Raw genomic sequence first — 19524 nt, forward strand, 5'->3', positions numbered from 1 at the left:
GATCATTCGCGAGAGTCTTTCTACTTTGTTCACGGGTACTTAGTTACTGTCTCAGTCTGTCTCTCATGGTGGCTACTGAGTGCCAAAGAAAAGTTACTATTAATTTTGATTGCTTGAAGTGCAAAGGCAGTTGCTGTAAATCAGAGGCCTGACACAGAGGATCAAAAGCCAGAACAGATAAGGTCTTGACCATTTGCCTCAATTCCACCGATCCTAGAAAGCATACTGCTTTGTTGACAGTGAGAAGTTAAGAATGGTGTGAAGAGAGAAAGGAGGCACCTTTGCTCTGCAAGTTCGACTATGTATGCAATGTTCCGAATCTCCTTAGTCATTTAGTAGGACAGTATCACAACTTGGCCACGCCTGAAACCAATGGTTCTGGTATCTTAATGCAAGGAGAGATACTAGTATGCTATTGGTAAAATGTATGAATTATTTGGAGTTTTTGCATTGTGCTATTACTTGGGGATAGTATCTATTCCACAATCGGCAAACATGGCATTGCAGAGATACAGAAGAGTTAGGTAGTAGTGAAGTTCCAAGTTTGCACGACTTGTGCAGAGATACCCTTTGCATGCTGCACAACTCAACTCGCGCTCAAGCAAGCAGGATCTTTTGTATGTCTAGAGATTGAGTGTTGAGGTGTTGTCAATATTGTTGATGATTCCCGTCTCTGTGTGCTTTCAGAACGTATTAAGGTAATATCGGCATACATATAAATAAATACTTGGTCGTCATGCTTCTGAACGGAAATGAATATTACGACAAGCACCATGGTTCCGTCACATCTTTAAGAGCACCAATCAACACCAGAGCGTTCTCAAGTACTAGAGGTGATGTGGACTTAGGTGGGGATGTGGCGCCTCTATCTACTAAGTTTTGGACCCATTTTACGTCCGCAAGAGTATTCAATTCAAATTCATGATTGTTCAATGTCATAAGGGAGGCTAAAATACATCAAATCCCGTATCGTACGACCATATTAGTGATGTGCCGAGTACTTCTTGAGGTTGCCACTAGCATACTTTCTACTTGGAGAAATGTTTTGCGGAGTTATATTTACATCCGTTATGTTAATCTTTCAATCTTTTGCAAATGCCTCATTCACATCTGCATGACGTACAAATGTGAAACATCCCGTGTTAGTGATGGTACTAACGGATGACCATGGAGCACTGATTCTGACCAGATAGGAACAAGGAATTATGTACTAAGGCTTTGATTTGCTGATTAGGAAATGAAGCCACAGCTACTAATGACGAAATTCCTTGACAGTTGTGTATTCTGGACTTATCCGCCAGGGCATTGAGGGTCTGCAAAGTAAAGTATTTAAGGAGGACGAAATTGACATGATTTTTTCATCTTCAATACACAGAACACAGAGCACCTTCGAGAGTATTTTCTATCCACAAGATGTCAAAGCAAGAGAACATGATGAAAGTTATGCAGTACGGGGAGTCGCATGGGACTGCTCAACAGCGACAAGATCACCACAAAAGGATTGATAGAATGAAGCACATTAGTATGTATAGAATTTGACACTTTACAAAAAGCACCACGGCTCACTTGCTCGATATGCGACAGGTTTTGCCAATCTCGATATCTCACAGTTCGATCTTGACGAAGGCAGCGAGACAGTCACTTATAAAGTTGAATATGACGGTGTCACGTACTATGGGGAAAATAAAAGTATTGCTTCTGCCTATAGTGATCTGACAAGGTTGATGGATGCTTATTTGCTTGCTGAGGGCCGGAAACTCCGTGGTTGATATTATTATAAAGATAGAATTGCCCCTGTATGGGCGAATAACTGAAGAATACAGTGTTAGAGTATGTGAAGAGAGAATATGAATGTTAATACTATACCGCACTTTGGTACAATATTCCGATTGATTATTCTGTGCGACTGCCAGCGTAAGTATAGCGCGCTAACTTCCTGTTCCCGTCAGGACAGGGCCGTGGACACAGCTTAATTCGAAGAGTCGCGAGAGAAATGTGTCTATTGGTATGTGAATTAGTGTAAAAATCAATCTATTTCTTTGAGCGTATATGGATCATTTTGCGAGTGTCATGAAATTAATAAGTAAGGTACGGGCTATGAATGCTGGTAAAGCATGGAGCATAATCAGCAGCTTAAAGTACATGCAGGAAACCTATAAGTATAAGGCTGCTGCCAAGCGAAGTGTTTGTGTGGCTCTGTTTTCAGGTGTTTGTTCCTTCCACATCTCGCGTCGATCGCGAATGACTGTAAACCAAGCCGTTTTCTTCTAACAACCACAATGGCCGATAATCAAGCACGCTCCTCAAAGAAACGCTTTCGTTCAGTAAGTTCAGTGACACATGTGACGTTCAACGACTTATTACTCATTTAGTAGGATGGCACGTCAATCTGGACACGCCCCAAAATCGATGGTCCTGGTGTTTGGATAACTTGTGTCAAAGGCAAGGAGAGACAGGCTATTGGGGAAACATATGACTTATTTGAGAGGGTGAGTATACACTATATATAAGTTCTGGTGACTTCTGTATCTCTAAGTCGTTAAAAGCTTGTGGAAGAACTGTGGCCTCCTGCTGAAGATCCTATCGTCAATGGTGATGATGTCAACGAAAGCGACGAAGAAGACCTTGAGAAAGCCATATCCAAGGAAGTTCAGAACATGAAACGACCACGAAAAGAAAAACTGTTCGGTAAGTGTACTAGTCAAATTCCTTGTAAGTCTCAAATAAGCTGAATATTGGACAGCTGCTTGTCAAACAAATACGCCTTGTTGTACGTTTCGTCTCAGCACACTATTCCATGTGCGTTACTGAACACATCGTAAAGTGGTGTTTATCTCGTGCAAATCTCCTGTGGACCCTGTATCTCTTATAGCACTGCATATGAAAAGAGTCGATGAAACAGGAATTACACATACTAGGTACATATATGCACAATTCAGGACCACTTGCAGAACTGATTGAATTATTGCTTGTTGAAGGAGTACACATCGCTTTACCCCTATTTCAAGCTCCTGCGACACTAATCTTCCGGAAATTATCTCATTATGCAAGCGCGTCGTTCTACCCGTCTTTGAACGAGAAGAAAAGAGGTCCTCTCGAGTTCGTCCTTTCAAACACTTCACGAAATATTCACTTTGAACTTACCGTTTTATTTGGTGTTTGGCATCATCGTCGATTGCACAGTACAAACTCGAAGTTAGAATGCGTTACCACAACACCCTTACACGGGACGAAGTCATCAAAGTGATCGCACAATGTATCCCCGAAGAACACAAGGTCGACCTTGAGAATCCTGATTTATTCATTTTGGTTGAGATTTTCAAGGCGAGTCGTTCTCGTCCCTCCCCTGTCTTCCAAAGGACTCTACATTTTTATTATTACCTGACACGACCTGTCTTATTCTTAGGCGACTTTTGGAGTCAGTGTCGTCAAAGATTACTATCGATACAAAAAGTTCAACGTGGTCGAGGTGTCCCAGGCGAAACTTGCAAGAGTCGATGACACTGAGGGGTAAACTTTAGCATATAGCCGGGGCATACAAATATCATGATTGTATAGTGATGGGTATAGGTTACACTGTGTACACATGTCGATTACTGGACTACATTACGAGCTGGAACTTGTCCGTGAAAAACTCTATGTATCAAAACCAATTATCCGTTTCCGAACCTGAAGCCAAGATGGATGCCAACCTGCCGTAGGCATCTAATAGAATAGCGAATCTAAAATACAAAAATAGAGAATGTTTGGGTCCGTTCGCATCTAAGTCGCCCTCTACTCTACTTCCGCTTCTACTCCTTCACCTCTGCAGCACATCACTTCCGCATCTTGCCACTCCCGTACCCAAGCCACCAGTTCCCTAGCCATATTCATACCCTGCTTCTTCCTCACACCGTCATCACCGACAGCTCTCTTCCGCTTCTTTAACTCCTTCCCGGCCTCCCACGCCTCCTTAACCGCATCCGCCCAATCACCCGCTTCATACCGTTCGCAAGAGAGCTCAACACCCGCGCCTTCTTCTTGCAACAACCGCCTCAGTCCATGTTCCTCAACGAACAACGGACGCGGAACGAAGACGAACGGTGTACACGCGTCGACACATTCGGCTGTTGTTCCGTACCCTAGCTTGCCGAGTAAGACGTCTGCGAGTGCGGTTAAGTCCGGCATGTAGACGTCTTGTGGGGCGATGAAGAAATTTTTCGGTAGTTCGTCGTTGTCATTATCGTTGTCTCGTCCTCCGCCTGTGCAAGTCTTGGAGGAAGTGGCAGTTCCGCCACAGACTATCGCGACCCAGGAGTTGTCTGGTAAGAACCTTTGAAGTTGAACGGATTCTGAAACCTCCGAATCAGAGTAATCTGAACCCGAATCCAGCAGAGGCGTGCCCATTACGGAATCATAGTCTGAATCATTATCGTCTGCAAGCGTTTCGAGCCTGGGAAAGCTAGAAACGGTAGGCGTCTTGTTCGCAGGCGGCGCACCGGGCACCCAGATATGAGATTCTGTAGCGATTGGCGACACGACATGGACGAACGGTTCTTTCTCTTTACGCTTTTCTCGTGTGTTTCTGGCGTGTACGGCAGAATGATGGTAATAATGGTTTGCGTGTGCATTCGAAGCGCTTCCATTCGAGCTGAGAGACTCTGTTGATGGGGTATGCGAGATGCCAACGCTTCCGGAGTGCGTATCCGTTGGACTATGACTCCTTGACGGTGTGTGACTATGCGGCCGTCGGAAAACCTGTCCGCCAAAGCTCACTACAAGAATCTTCGTCTCTGGTGTCTGCAAATGCTCGGGTACGCCAAGAGTATCAAGTAAGCGTTTGCGTCCGATAGGGGTATAGATGTCTTCGGAAGGATGTCGAACGATGAGAGGCGCTTGCACCACTCTACGTGGCAGAGATTTACATACACCAGAAGTTTGTTTCGATGGGAACGGGGTAGAGGGATGTAAATCCTCGGATGACGGAAGTTGGGATAAAGAAGCCAAGACGTCCGGTAGGAATCTATTCCGCTCTGGTTCAGTCCACAAATAAGATGGGAGAGTCGGTTCGATGCAAAACGAGGGCATTGGGATATTTCCCGGTAATCGCAGGAGAAGCTCGGCACAACGATAGCCGTCGAGTAGTTCTCTCACAAGCGGAGCCAGCTCTTCTGGAGGAATCGGGTCGTCGTTCAATAGTGATAGCTTAGAATCGAAAGACTCGGCCGGGATTTTCGGATTCAACGGTGAACCCTCAGGGAAACGAATGGAGAGATAGCTGTATACAGAGTCGAATGTGAAGTTTGTGATAAGGACAGACGGTATTCGAGCAACATTGGCTGCTTTGCTGGTGCAAATGGTTAGAAGTGCGAAAATACAGTATTGCATATACTCACCAAGCGAGAAAGGCTGCATCGCTAAGCACACAGTCGATGGCATTATCCTTCAGCCAAGTAACTTCCTCGGCAATTTTACGCTCTTTTTTCTGGAGGAAGGATTTTAGAATTTCAACGCTCTTCCTCCTGTCCACATAATATCTTGACGAACTGGTCAGACCTTTGGACAGGCAATGTAGCACGAGAGAAACATACGCGAGAGGCTGCACGATTACAGGGTCTATCTCGGCATACCGATAGTGCGCGCCACACGAGATTGCCAGGTCAAAGACATGACATGGCGCTGATGATACGATGTGGACTGTTGGTGCATTTTGGAGCTGTCGCAAATGCGCAGCGACTGCAGACACTCGCGTCGCATGCCCATAACCTAGCAATCACATGAGAAGTACTTCACTATGAGCAAAGGGGTAGCACCCTCACCATGACCAGAACAGTAGTACGCGAATGATAGTGGGGACATGTGTGGTTGTAACTGTGAAGAGCGGGAACTCAGCGCAGCATTTCTCCGTTTTATATATTAGTGAGAAGAGATAGCAATAAGCAAAGGCGAGTAAACCGGGCCAGTCTAATTCAAACTCAAAGTGGACCAGATTTGATGGGATCAAAATCTACGTCATTATCTAATTCCGCGCTGATCAGGTCACGTTGTCGCGTTTCATTTGGACGGTGTAACAGTGTCGAGAACGGAGAAGGAACGGACCTTGCTGTCCAGCGAATTGCCTTGTGGCGGGCAGTTCTATTATCGATCTCTCTTAACTTCCAACCACCACCATTGCACCTGAGAGGCTAAGCGCAATGTCCGCAATGAGCTCAGCACTGCAAGCAAGACTGTCCAATAACCTCATGGATCGGCGTTCCCCAAGTCCTTTGTCCACGCCCTCTCCTGCATTATCTTCCAGCCCGACCTCCTTATCTCGACTCTCCTCTGTGGAGCGGCCGTTATCGGCTACTAGATCAGCTTCAGGAATCCCCGTGTTAGATGAGACTGCTCAACTCCAGAGAGCTGTTCACACCGTTGTAAAGAGTAGGACAGGCAGCGTGCTTTCGCGAGGATTCATCTTGAAGACGGATCACTACCCCTCCGGTACGCATATATATTGCGTACGATATATGACATATGCTTACTCTTATATTCAACTCCAGGACGTGCTCTTGACCTTGAACTTAGCGTTCACGGTGCACCTAATTTTCGAGCTCCGAGAACGGGAAATTTGAATGTCTTCGGAACTGCTCAGCCTCGCTCGCAGGGCCTGAGAGCTATTCTCTCGATATTAAGGTGTCGTCCTGGGGTATCTGACCCGCACGACTGTGTCTGGTTCTCGACCCGAGAAGAACCCATAGGTAAGTTCAAACGCAACTCGGTGTTTGAATTACTGTCTAAACCCGACTTAGTGTATATTTCTGGACGTTCATTCGTCCTACGCGATGCTTCCGAGCCTCGGAAAAACTTACCGATGTCCGATAGAGCTGAAAACCTAGAAGACATAGAGAAACGCTTGAAGAATGATATTCTACAAGAATCCGTGAAGTAGGCTGACAACACTTGTTGATATGGCCGTATAACTGATACAAGCCTACAGGTTTGGCGGTCTAATTCTCACACATAACGAAGTGGCCAGTACGTGTAGCAGCAATGAAATTCTCCACTATCTCGATCTGATCCACTTTCCAGCGGACGGTGAAATCGTTCCTACGTGGACCGCAGTGGATACTAATAACGTCAAGACTTCAAGAGAATTATGGGAGTCGATGAAGAATGAAGGTTGGCGTGTTGAAGTTTGTCCTATCATTCCCCGTTATCCATCTGCGATCTATCTTATGATAATATGTGTTTAGTACTATCGGTATGGCTGCACAGACAGACTTCCCGGAAACATGTGAATACTAACTATCTTGGAAACAAGCATACCGATTTCTCCGGATCGACCAATTGAAGTAAGTCAGCGTGAACGAATCGAAAATAGGACCCAGACTAACCGCGTCTTATCAGGATAATTATCTTGACGCATATGTGCGCGTCATTAAGCAAACCGATCCCATCAAGACGTCACTTGTATTTTCATGCGGCATGGGCGCCGTACGAACGACTTTCGCAATGGTGAGCAACTTCCGATCACGTCGCATGTGCATTAGGTTCTGAAGGGTGTCAATATGGCAGGTTGCCGCGCTTCTCGTCCGCCGCAAACAAATTATCGCACGTGGCTTGGAAGATCCTTTCCTGGCGAGAGGATCCACATCGGCCTCCGGGTTCAGTACGGTTAGCTCGATGATACATGTTAAGAACTGCGCAGATGCCAACATTGTCCTATAGCCGACGAATACCCAAGTTGTTATGTCTCTGGAACAGGCAAATGCACAGCAGGAACTGAGCAAATCGCTTCTACGCCTCACAGCTGTGCTACAGCAAAGTCTGTTGATGTAATTTACATACTCCAAGAGGAGAGTACTGACTTTACCTAGGTCTCCAAGGTCAGAATACACTAACTGCTGTTGAGCTGTTGCTTCCACACCCAGCACTCATGGAAAGCCTGCGGAAGGCCTTGACGGGAAACTACAGTGCTATTCTAAGTCTGCTTGGCTGTTTGGATCACGGAACTGCATCAAAGCGCCTGGCAGACCGCGTTATTGACTCATGTACGTGCATGGATTATTTACACTACAATTTAGTCTTCTATATTACCCATTTCTAATCTATCTCACACCTACAACTAAGGCGATCATGTTGTCAATCTTCGCGAGGAGATTCTAACAAACCGCATACGCTATTCACTCACGAGCCTAGATGAGCAAGGGCGTGAGACATACCTTGACAAGGCCGCCAAGGGAATCGAGAAATAGTAGGCTTCGTTTCGGTTAACTCCAAACTGCAGATACTGAAAAAAAATATGCTTGTACTTTGCTTCTTGCCGTCATTCACGCAGTTTCTTTATCATTGCCTTTGCTAACTATGTTGAAGAGACGGGTCTTAATGATTTCAATGAAACCTTTTATGATTGGATGAAGGTTAGTACCTCTTCATTTAGTGCATGGGTTTTGCGAACTGATATGTCGGCCGCGTACGAAGGCTCGTACTGAGATTTGGAAGTGAGTAAATGCGCATGTCAAAGAATCGATATCGTTTGTTTACGCTTCCATCAGTCAAGTGACTTACTTGCGAAAGTCCCGTGGTTCCCGATTGAACGTTTTCGCTCCAGTCCATGACCTCTCGGCGCTGTCGAAGAGTAGGTCGGAAAGGCTTCTTGGAAGGGCTGTCAAGAACGATGTAATGATAGCAGGTGGGCAAGTCCTTGGGGACGAGTATACGGACCATGTCGTGAAGGTATGGTTACACACAGGATATTTATTTATTTATCTGATGTCCTGCCGCAGACTCGCAGTGGAGTGATTCTACGCGAAGGGTGATGCACTTCCTATCGTTTCTTACCTTTACTTGTCTGATTTATAATATCGACTTTAGAACGCTCCTGAAGTCCGACCAATGGCTAAGTGAAGCGCATGACATTATGCAGGGAGTGCGAGGAGCGAGTAACTTCCGGAACATTGCGGGGACCTCGATCTATGCACTCGGTCAACCGAGTACAGATGCTATTGACGAAGTTGTACGCCGAGTGAAAGAGGACTACTCGGATGCGGAGCATATCATATGGATCACCCTTCGTGAAGAGCCTGTTGTCTATATCAATGGTGCTCCTTATTGCTTGCGACGAGAAGGCTTTTCTTTGCGTAACATGAAAGGTAAGCGCTCCTGGGCGTCCTTATATAGCAGCAGCCCTGATCGAAACCGTAGACTACGGTGGCATTTCGGCGTCCCGACTCGAGGTGTTAGAGGAGCGCCTTAGAGAGGATGTCGTTGCAGAGCTTGACAAGTTTGGTGGTCGTCTCCTTTTGCACACCGAGGCTCACGACGGTTCTGTCATTCCAATATGGGAGGACGTCGGGCCAGGTGCGGTCGAGACGCTGAAAGAAATCATGGCGCAGCGTGTGCAAATGGATGACGGGACTCGGCTGGTTTACCGACGCATTCCAATAACGTCGGAACGTCCTCCTGACTTCACGGATTTGAGCGATCTTATGGACGTTGTGACTCGCCTGCATTCATCGAAGACGCCGATCGTATTGAACGACCAGCTTGGAAGGGGGAGGAGTACTGTAGCTTCCGTAAGTGATGCAGTTGAAGCATGATGTTCAACTTGGCTTAGACTAGGATTCCAAGATTATCATTCTACTTATCCAGCAGTGGCTCCAAATGGCACATAGTGATGCCCGATCTCGCGTTCCTCGTTCTCCCTCGACTTTTATGCGCAGATCAAACAGTCTCATCATGGACACTAGCTTTTCTCAGAGCGATCCTAACCGCCAATCATACCAGGTTATCAATAGTAAGGTTTCTGTATTGTTCCTATTGCTAAGCCTCATGCGTGAAAATATCGCCAGATCTCCTCCGTGTCATTCGAAATGGGTTGGTAGTAAAGGAAGCAGTAGATTCCGCGATCGATTCGTGTTCCGAGGCGTTTAACCTACGAGACTCCATCGAGGAAGCACGGATAAATGCCGAGCAGGCGACGAACGATCAACAGAGGAAGATGTATGCGCAGAGGGGTAAGCACGACTTCGTTTTTATCGTTGCACTTGAATCTTCATCGTCTTTAATACAGGTTTGCATAACTTGAGGCGATACTTTGAGCTCATTATCTTCCGGTGGTACCTCTCGACGATAGAGCCAGATACTATCCGGACTGTAGAGTCATTTGAGAGCTTCGTGAAGAACCATCCAGGTCTGTAACGAAGAATCCATGGTTCCCGAACCATCTCATACTGATGCCTTCATACAGTTATCAAGACGTTTGAAAAAGAGTTGCTTGCAGAGGACTTGCAAGCGCTGAAGCCACTCGAACGCGTTGACCTCGCGGAAGGCCTGGCACTTCCAGATGAGGCACGTCAAGTTGTAGTCAACAGAAGGGGGTCAATCCTCTCGGCGTCGACTATCCTCAAAAGCGACTTCTTCTCGAATTTGCAGAAGATGTCGTTACCAGAGTATGTGATTGTTCGTATTTATTTGCGGTTTTTATTCTTACGGATGTTCCTTTCTTAGACGCATCGAAGGATCTCCTAATTTCCGTCGTGTTCCATTAATGGTGCAGTTGAGCTCTGTTTCGACTCCCAATGGTGCTGCTATCGAAGGGAAGATGGTTTGTGGAAGGTATTTATAAGATTAATTCTAGTTTGTAGATGTGTTTGGCTCATCAATTTACAGCGGGATGCCAACCGTCCAGGGGTAAGCAATTCTCCTAGATTAAATACCAAGCAATGGTTTGCTGAGAACCGCCTTAGCTTGCGACGAGCATTAGAAAGGGTAAATGCAGACGCTTCGGGCAGCAATATGGTCTTCTGGACCTCACTTCGCGAGGCAAGTGGCATGGTCATATTACCACAATAGTACTGGTTGAACTCACTTGAGATGAATTACAGGAACCTGTATTATATGTAGCGGGTAGACCGCATGTTCTTCGGTTGATCGATAGACCGCTTGAAAATGTGGAGTACGTACCAGATTTCTAATTCTCGGAGATTGCTCAAATCCATCATTTTGAACCATAGGGCAACTGGAGTAACTACGCACACGGTTGAATCCATGGAGATTAACTTGAAACGGGATGTGATCCGTGAAGTTCGGCTGAACGACGGCCGGATTTTGCTGCATGATGAAGTTGAAGAACGGCCGGGCGTCTTCTCAATAATACCTCAATGGGAAAATGTCACTGAGGACGACATTCTTACTCCGCGAGACGTGTTTGATCTGATGGCGAAGGAGGGATACAAGGTACCTACCTACCCATTCAAATAAGTCTTTGCAACTGAGAAGGAGTGTTAACTTGTTTCTTGTGCTGTAGATCAATTACGACCGTATAGCCATTGTAAGCGCTTGGCAACTTTATACGACGCCATGTAATTAACATTTTCAAATTTAGACTGATGAGCAAGCACCGCTCCCAGATGCATTGTTCCAGCTATACGAGCGCGTACGTTCTGGACTTGAACAGAATATCGCGGGCGACTTTATCTTCAATTGCCAAATGGGCCGAGGTCGCACGACTACGGGCATGGTTTCAGCATGCCTAGTTGCGACTGTCTCAGCGTGGAACGGAACAACCGAGGAACTGACCATCTCAAATGAGGATGTCGACAGCGATGATCTGTATGATTCTCTTGATGGACCGAGCGAAGAAGAGGCCTATTTACAAGGTAAGAATCACAACTCAATTGTAACGACGTATGCGTTGTTTGCTAATATAGGCTTGATGTGCCACGAAGGGGAGTACAAGATCATTTTGCAGCTTGTTGGCGTTCTATCACACGGCAAGGCGGCGAAGGCGCTGACAGATCGTGCGATCGACCTGATGCAGGATGTACAGAATCTCAGGAGAGCGATCTATGAGTAAGGATCTGTTTTTCGTGCCAAGAGGTAAATATACGGTGATGGCGGTGCTAACGCGTTTCTTTTGCAGCTACAAACTGAAGATCGAGGCACTGCCCAAGGGAAGCGACAAGCAGAAGAAACTTATGAACCTCGGGGTCAATTACTTGTGAGTTTATTTTGCTGTCTCCTTTCCATCGCGCTTCGCTTATTTACTGTGGACCGACGTAACACGTCATACTATACGAAGATATCGGTGAGTCGAGGCCCTTTTCTCTTGGCTGTGGAACCTAAATTGAGCCTTGGAACGACAGATATGGGACGCTGATCGTGTTTGCGAATTATTTGATTGAACTAAAGGAGCTGACTGCGCAGGGAGACGCCAGCTCGATGGCATCATTTCCGGTTTGGTTGAAAGAGCGGAGAGAGATTACGACGATATTGGGAAGGCGGACCCTTGCGTAGACACATGTGCATTGTAGCATAGCTTAGAAGCAGCAGTGAGATCGAAATAATTCTTATATTGTATGCAGCATGAAATCGGAATAAAAAATGAGTTGAGAAATGAGCGGTAGTCAGGAGGCGTGGAGTGGCTGTGCTTCCACTGCCTCGTCTCTCTCACCTTTCTTTACGACCCCCAGTCTGACCCACTCAATCTCTCCGACACCTCTGTCTCCTGCCATTCTCCGTCTGCCTCCATCTCCACCCTTTTCTTTTCTTCTTATTCCTCATCGTCGACAGCGCGTGAAAAGCGAGTCCGCATCTCATGGGCCGCCTAACATCGCGATCGCGTGCCCTCATCGTCGTCCTCTGCCTTGCCCTATGTGTGTGTGGGCGTGCTGGCGCGAACCAAGTCCGCAGGGACAACAACGTGTTGGTCGACCGTCAACTCGTCCCTACGCTATCCGAAAATACACCACCAGCAAATACGAATACCAATACGAATAGCAATGCAAACACCAATACTAATACGGACACCAAGCAGACAGCGACCAATACAGCGACCAACACCAATACAAACACTAACACGGCCACAGCAACGCCGACGACTCCGACAAACACACAGACGACACCGACGAACACGAACACGAGCACACAGCCGACTACTCCCCCCACGACAACTCAGCAGCCTACCGACAGTGTTGTTGCTACCACTAATCAGGATGGCTCTGTGGTGATGACGACTGTTATAGTTACACCAAGTGCAGCGGATACAGCTTCGTCGTCTGCCTCTTCCCCCGCTCAAACGAGTGACAAGAGCAACGATAGTGGTAGTGGGTTCGGCACGGGATCGATTATCGGTGTCAGCGTTGCTGGTGGTATCGCAGTCATTGGTGTCGTTGCGTTCTTCATCTGGAAATTCACCAGGAAACGGTACAGCGACTTTGAAGATGGTATGTATTTCTCCTTTACTTTTTTCTCTCTTTTTTTTCCCGACTTCTCAGTGATGGTAATGATCCCAACTAACATTACACACGTCCTCCCCCAGAACCGATCAAATGGCCCGAACTAAACGCGCATAACGATAATCTCAACTACGCATTGCCCACCATTTCAACTCGCACAGGAACGAGTGCCGGTGCTGGCGCCGGCCTTGATTCCGCCTCGGAAGTCAACCTGGCACGGAACGCGTCGAATGCCGGCTATTCAGCGTATTCACAGCCATCACAATATTCACACCCTACTGCGGCTGACTCCACTGCGGATTTGTACGCGCCGGGCGGTGACCCATACGCGGTCCCACCACTCCCACATTTGAATCCGAATCAACCGTATCGCGACGATCCGTCGTTTGGTGGAGGAGGTGCTGCTGCTGCCGCTGGAGGTGCGGGGTATTATGATCCTTACCGAGGGCCTGTACCGCAGGCGTTTAACGATGCTGCGTCGGTGTCTACTGTAGGAGGTATGCATGGTGGTGAGGCGATTCCGATGAGTAACTTGGCTGCTGCTGGTGGACCTACGGGTCGACGATCACCTGGTCCGCAGATGGGACTTGATATGGGACGGATGTCGCCTCAGCCGGCTATGTCTGGTAGACAATCGCCTGGACCGAGCCTTGCGTATGGTGGGAGGACGACACCTGGACTTGGAGGTGCAATGAGTGGAAGGCATAGCCCAGGACCTGGTCAGGCGTACGGAGGTGGCTACTGAGCCTGAGTGTTGAGCTGAGCGTCTCTCGTTTCGTCTGGTTGCGAGTGAGAACGCGGACTCGTGTGCGTGTTTTGTGCAAGGATTTAGTGCATGTAGAAAGAGCGGTGTGCAATGCAACATAATATTTTTTCTTTTTTACCTTCCTAAATTTAATATTTGCTTGCACTCCTTGGTTACTGGTTGGACGTGTTCACTGTTGGGGGGTTATGACTGGTCATTTGTTTAGTTCCCAGTTCCCAGTTCCATCTATCCATGAATCGTCATCATCCGCTTTCACCATTGCTATCCGCTATGCGTGTTCACGGACTATACATATTACCTTGCGTCGTCGTCCGTCTGTTCGTTCACGCAAACAATCTTGATTTGTGTTATTTTTGACTTGTCTATTTCGTTTTGTTTCTATGTTTGTTTTCGTATGTATGTATGTGTTTTCTTCATTACTTCTCGCCAGACCAGAGACTTTCCTCTCTCCCTCCACACACACACACTCTACGCATGATCATTTCTTGTCTGTGTATACCCGCACGTCCCTCGTCCTGTTTACACAAACCCGTGAACCCTCATCCTCCACCTCTCCATCCTCAGCCAGCCTCAATTTGAGTCCCCCATGTTCGTTGTTGAAATTCTGTATTGTGGCTTTTATATGTTCCCGCCTTTTTTAATAGACGAGTCTCCTGCTTGTGAGTATTGATTGTTATTAATGTCGCGGGTGGAGGATGTAAAATTGTAAATAATATATTCTATTAAAAATTGAGAAAACGAGAAAATGGGGATGGGTACGGTAGGAAAGTTGGGAGGGGTTTAAAGATATATACTTACGTATATGGAATTTTGTTGTATTACAGTAATTGAGAACTCACGCACCAATTTTTTTTTAGCTATGCAAAGCTTAAGAGATGGTCCGCTAACGGCTTTATTCAAGGCTAGCTTGCCACCATTTCCCAGCCCAGTCATGCGCACGTCATATGTATGTGCCACTAGCACTAGACATGTCCTTCGTCTGCGACTTTGTGTCCCTTGGCCCTTCTGAATGATCTAGCATCATGACATCTTTCAAAGACTACCTTCGTGACAATGCTAAATTCTACTGTCCACCCGTCAAATGTCATCAGACGGCATTCACTGCCGTGACTGATGTTGAAGTTGAGCAAGTGTTTGCTCGCTGGGACTCGGACCATACAGTATTAGAAGCGCACCACGGTGCGCAGATGGTCGATGCTCTTATCAATGTTCTTAATGAGGAGCTTGGTGAGACTCTCGTCCCAGAAAGTATGAAGGGAAGATTCCAGCGACACTATGAGGATGATGCGCCCGGAACTTGTGTAATTAGGACCGAACCAGAGGTAAGCATTACTTCTTATAAAGCCACCTTCCACATTTTTTTTGACCAGTGGCTATGTAGATCGTGGACATATTGGTGTTCTCGAGGTAATCATGCATGAGATCTCTTGGCAATCCCGTTGACGTTGCCAATGAAACAGCAGCCCCGGAAACCAGGTCTAAGGTGCATTTTGTTTTGACCATGCTGAGGGGCAAGGAGGGTTTGGTTGAGATAAAGGCTCTACTTGTCTTCGACTCGGCTGCAGAAGAACTTTTTGAACTGCAAAATGGCGGAGATGATGGAGATGGTGAAGCTGGCTTCGAGGTACGGTTGGATTACGAAAGGCCCACGGGCCACGACAGGTATGAAAGCCATTATGAAGGTCTGTGTGATTGAAAGACATTTCGAAACTTTATTGATGAAGCGATTCTCTCAGGTGTGTGTGTACATGATCCTGTACGAAGTGGAGTGGCTTGTATCGTCGTGCTTCACAAAATGAGTGTTCTTCAGACTTCACAGTCGTGCTGTAGGCGAATTGCCATATGTACACAATAAAAGCAGTCGCAAAAGGCGAAACACTCGAAGAGCAGAGTTATACAATGTATATCGTCGTATCGAATAGACATCTCCAGTGCCTGTGAAGATTGTATCACAATGCTATGATCTTTTTAAGACAATCCTAACATGGGCGTTGGTTATGGATTATGAAGGCAATGTGCTTACACGTGATGGAGAGTCACTTATTGATCTGCACTATGCGGCTTCAATTTATTGAACGACGTTAAACGCAAGATCTGTTCAATGCAATATCGACGCTACACGGACTTGAAGTCTATCATGATGACTTTGAGTCTCGAGCATGTTGTTCGAGGCGACTTTGGTTCACTAAAGACCATTGGTTTTACGTCGTGCGAGTTACGTACATGTGTGCTGTCATCATGATATTAGTCTCTTTGTACTATTTTTTTTAATATATTGGCCAGCACTCACTACTGATAATGAACAGGGTTGCACAGAATTGTTCTTTGAGGTGAAAAGTTAGTCCAGAATATACGAGGAAAGAGTTTAATCTCTAGATAACCCCCTTGCCCGTTTGTCATTACTATACCATAGTGTTATGTAACAAAACTAGTCACTAAAGTCAATTCATTCAATTCTCCTCGTTTCTTGAGAGTGTCAACTCAGCCACAATACATAGTTGATTGCTCCAAGACAGTGTGTATGATTTGCCTGCACTGGAAGCCTGCTCATTGTTTCAAAGGAAACAGGAAAAAAAATAAGACAGGCTTAGAGATGCAAATTGAAAAGGGCCAGCAACGGCTACAGAAATACTCGACTTTGAAAGTCATGCAAGAGACACAGAAGAATTATAATCCCGACTAGCTCAAATGCTTTGAGAGAACACCAGAGTGCTACTGTTGTGGAAGTACAAGTCCGAAAGGAGCATTGCTCGACCATACGAATATCTATACATCCGGGGAATCATAACACTACACAAGCAAACAGTGCACCTGGTCGAATCTAAAGGGTTAGGGTAAACAAACTTACTCGCTTTGACTTGTGGAAATCTTATGCTTGGTACTCGAGCAGATACTTCGGGCAGCCGGAAAAGGTGAGCGTCCGTACATCAATATAGAAAATGTACCTGTTCCCAGTGCCATTGAATCACATGCAGCATTGTGCTGCAAATCTCGAATATAACATAGGAGATAGAACGCAGAGCAGCAGCACGTAGCAATTATAATTGACCACCAGCAAAGCTTTTCCAGGTGGAACAAAGTCATGTGCTCATCACATGACCGTGCCTTCGTTCTAATTTAGGGCTAAGCTACGATGAGCCACCTACTTTACTTCTTACCATTCACTGCACGCTCGTCTGAAGACCTGGCGCTATGGCACTTTTCAAAGACTACGTACGTGAACATGCTAAATTCTACTGTCCACCAGTCGACAGTCGCCAATCGGCATCCGGTGCCGTGACAGATGTTGAACTTCAGCAAGTGTTGTCTCGTTGGGAGTCGGATCAAACAATAATTGAAGCTCGCCGAGATGCACAGTTGGTCGATTCACTTATCAATGTTCTTGATGGGGTTCTTGGTGAAAATCCTGTCCCAGAAAGTATTGAGGGAAGATTCCAGCGACACTATGAGGATGACGTGCTGAGAAATCGTGTAATTAGGACTGAACCAGAGGTAAGCATCACTTCTTATGAAGCCACTTTCTACATCTTATTTTTTTAGGCCAGTGGCTATGTAGATCGTGGACCTATTAGTGTTCTCGAGAGAATCATGAGATCTCTTGGCAATCCCGTTGTCGTTGCCAATGAAACAGCGGTTCCGGAAACCAGGTCTAAGGTGGACTTCGTGTTAACCACGACGGGGGGCAAGAAGGGTTTGATTGAAATAAAGGCTCCACGTGTCTTTGACATGTCTGCAAGAGAAGTATTTGAACCGCCTAATGACAGAAATGGCGAAGATGGCGAAGTCGGCTTCGAGGTACGGTTGGATTCGGAAAGGCCCACGATAGGAATGAAAGTCATAATGAAGGTCTGTGTGATTAAAGGGCATTCCGAAACTTTATTGATGATACAAATCTCTCAGGCGTGTGTGTACATGATCCTGTACGAAGTAGAGTGGCTTGTGTTGTCGTGCTTCACAAGATGGGTGTTCCTCCGACTCCACCGACGTGCAGGGGAAGTGCCATATATCACTTATTCGACTATCGAAGAACAATTAAACAATACCAGGCCGTTCCGTGCATTGGTTGGGATGATGCTGGCTATTGCAGAGGAAATTGATGTTCCCTCCAACGCCGACATGGGCGGGCAGCTTCGGCCAGCTCCAGTACAAGGAACTGAGGGACAGTCTGATGGATCCGAACCGCCAGAACAGCACGATCCATCTTTTAAAGGTCGAGGCCAAGTGACAAGGGCTGAGCCACCAGAAACTCGATCTCGTAGTAGGGGTGGCAATTCATTAGCTTTGTCTCCTGGCTTCCTTGTGAGTATTTTTTTTCCAATTCGTTATTTCATCGATTGAACTATTCTCAGATCACGTGGTCACCAAAAACCATGTCGAATAAGAAGTGGCTTGAATTTCATGCTGTGGACACCAATGCATTCCCGCCTTTGGACAAGGGCACTATTCGACTCCATGTCCAGCGTGGCATTGGATATGGGTCAACCGGGACTGTTTTCGAGGCGATTCCTGATGGCGACAAACCCAACGGAGCTTTAGAATCTCGCAGATATGCAATAAAAACGGTCGGGAAGGGTGAGACGGACAAAGAGAAGGGTTGTGCTCGACGTCTGCTCAACGAACTCGCCATATATCGCCACATCGGTAAGACATCCTTGGTGTCTATGACGATTGTACCGCAGTGTTATGGACTTTTCGAAACAAGGCGAACACTGGCATTGGTGATGGATTATGAAGGAGATGTGCTCAGCCGTGATGAAAATTGGCCAGAACTGACGCGCGATGAGAGGTGAGTATAGTAGATTAGGATTTGTTCAAACCTTATTAACAACATTGTAGGCGTGGACTGTACGAAGCAATATTGGCACTTCACAAACTTGGCGTTTGTCATGGCGACTTGGAACCGCGAAACATTGTCCGTGACAGCAACGGCTCGTTCAAAATCATTGACTTCACATCGAGCACGTTACATACTTGTAGCCAGCGTAACGTCAGTTTATTTATGATATTTCCTATAGCGTCCATTGCTCACTATTGTTAATGCACAGGGTTGCACAGAGTTGGCTCGAGTAAGAAGGCAGCTTAGACTGTATGATGAAAGGGTCCAACTTCCAGAAAGGCGTTTTGCTCGTTCGTCTTCACCTTTCCATAATGTTATGTAATGAACCAGTCAATATATTCAATTCTTTTCTTTTCAAATTTTCTTTTCGCCCTTTCCTGATGGTATCAACTTCGGTACAATAGATATTCTGTTTCTCTATTGGAGCAATTAGAGAGTCTAGAACATACAAAGCCAGTATTTTGAAGTTTGCATAGTATTAACCCTCGATGCACTTAACTATTCTCTGTATGCAAGGAAAGTCACGGACATAATGAAATGGCTCTGGTATAAGGTATCTATGTCCCTTGCCTACCATACATTCCTACCATGCCATGCTCTCCGCTTCGCATCTTCTGCGCAAGTGCATAAAAGAAGGTTCTTTCTCTAATAACATGGTAGGAAATCACGTGAGACATAATTTATGTTCATCACCAAAACGTGCAGAGTCTGACAAGGCAATA

General features: G+C 46.3%; 6 protein-coding genes across 6 annotated transcripts; 5 read left to right on the forward strand and 1 right to left on the reverse strand.

Annotated features, from left to right (window-relative positions):
- Window positions 1-2279: 2279 nt before the first annotated feature.
- FOMMEDRAFT_152217 (uncharacterized protein) lies at window positions 2280-3514 on the forward strand (the record flags this gene model as incomplete). The annotated part of the gene is made up of 8 exons (XM_007263092.1): window positions 2280-2324; window positions 2376-2489; window positions 2547-2688; window positions 2744-2770; window positions 2825-2918; window positions 2979-3099; window positions 3184-3348; window positions 3407-3514. 8 exons carry the CDS (start codon window positions 2280-2282, stop codon window positions 3512-3514), a joined length of 816 nt encoding a protein of 271 aa, XP_007263154.1.
- A 260-nt stretch (window positions 3515-3774) lies between these two features.
- On the reverse strand, window positions 3775-5838 carry FOMMEDRAFT_131691 (uncharacterized protein; the record flags this gene model as incomplete). Its single annotated transcript, XM_007263093.1, has 4 exons — window positions 3775-5326; window positions 5376-5516; window positions 5571-5745; window positions 5799-5838. 4 exons carry the CDS (start codon window positions 5836-5838, stop codon window positions 3775-3777), a joined length of 1908 nt encoding a protein of 635 aa, XP_007263155.1.
- A 383-nt stretch (window positions 5839-6221) lies between these two features.
- FOMMEDRAFT_75682 (uncharacterized protein) lies at window positions 6222-12258 on the forward strand (the record flags this gene model as incomplete). Its single annotated transcript, XM_007263094.1, has 30 exons — window positions 6222-6462; window positions 6522-6723; window positions 6844-6906; window positions 6959-7002; window positions 7051-7154; window positions 7369-7476; window positions 7537-7635; window positions 7690-7786; window positions 7839-8012; window positions 8092-8215; window positions 8300-8381; window positions 8443-8462; window positions 8517-8697; window positions 8748-8776; window positions 8836-9113; window positions 9166-9536; window positions 9592-9757; window positions 9813-9977; window positions 10034-10153; window positions 10211-10412; window positions 10471-10578; window positions 10633-10653; window positions 10710-10797; window positions 10848-10918; window positions 10977-11199; window positions 11270-11293; window positions 11348-11621; window positions 11691-11814; window positions 11885-11962; window positions 12108-12258. 30 exons carry the CDS (start codon window positions 6222-6224, stop codon window positions 12256-12258), a joined length of 4032 nt encoding a protein of 1343 aa, XP_007263156.1.
- Window positions 12259-12463: 205 nt separating this feature from the next.
- FOMMEDRAFT_144748 (uncharacterized protein) lies at window positions 12464-14596 on the forward strand. Its single transcript, XM_007263095.1, has 2 exons — window positions 12464-13187; window positions 13283-14596. The coding sequence occupies exons 1-2, from the start codon at window positions 12560-12562 to the stop codon at window positions 13942-13944; spliced, it is 1290 nt and encodes a 429-aa protein (XP_007263157.1). The 5' UTR covers window positions 12464-12559; the 3' UTR covers window positions 13945-14596.
- A 391-nt stretch (window positions 14597-14987) lies between these two features.
- Window positions 14988-16040, forward strand: FOMMEDRAFT_152221 (uncharacterized protein; the record flags this gene model as incomplete). The annotated part of the gene is made up of 6 exons (XM_007263096.1): window positions 14988-15287; window positions 15347-15372; window positions 15442-15647; window positions 15702-15721; window positions 15796-15876; window positions 15939-16040. The coding sequence occupies 6 exons, from the start codon at window positions 14988-14990 to the stop codon at window positions 16038-16040; spliced, it is 735 nt and encodes a 244-aa protein (XP_007263158.1).
- Window positions 16041-17157: 1117 nt separating this feature from the next.
- On the forward strand, window positions 17158-19048 carry FOMMEDRAFT_152222 (kinase-like protein; the record flags this gene model as incomplete). Its single annotated transcript, XM_007263097.1, has 6 exons — window positions 17158-17457; window positions 17506-17811; window positions 17866-18264; window positions 18315-18751; window positions 18802-18956; window positions 19011-19048. The coding sequence occupies 6 exons, from the start codon at window positions 17158-17160 to the stop codon at window positions 19046-19048; spliced, it is 1635 nt and encodes a 544-aa protein (XP_007263159.1).
- Window positions 19049-19524: the final 476 nt, after the last annotated feature.

This window comes from Fomitiporia mediterranea (genome assembly GCF_000271605.1).
Source record: "Fomitiporia mediterranea MF3/22 unplaced genomic scaffold FOMMEscaffold_2, whole genome shotgun sequence".
NCBI classification, from domain to species: Eukaryota; Fungi; Basidiomycota; class Agaricomycetes; order Hymenochaetales; family Hymenochaetaceae; genus Fomitiporia; species Fomitiporia mediterranea.

Excerpts from the sequence above, each read along its gene's own strand:
- FOMMEDRAFT_144748 (XM_007263095.1), top strand. The coding sequence starts at position 12,560 with ATGGGCCGCCTAACATCGCGATCGCGTGCCCTCATCGTCGTCCTCTGC. Across the intron at positions 13,188-13,282 it reads GTACAGCGACTTTGAAGATG|AACCGATCAAATGGCCCGAA; the intron begins GTATGTATTTCT and ends GTCCTCCCCCAG.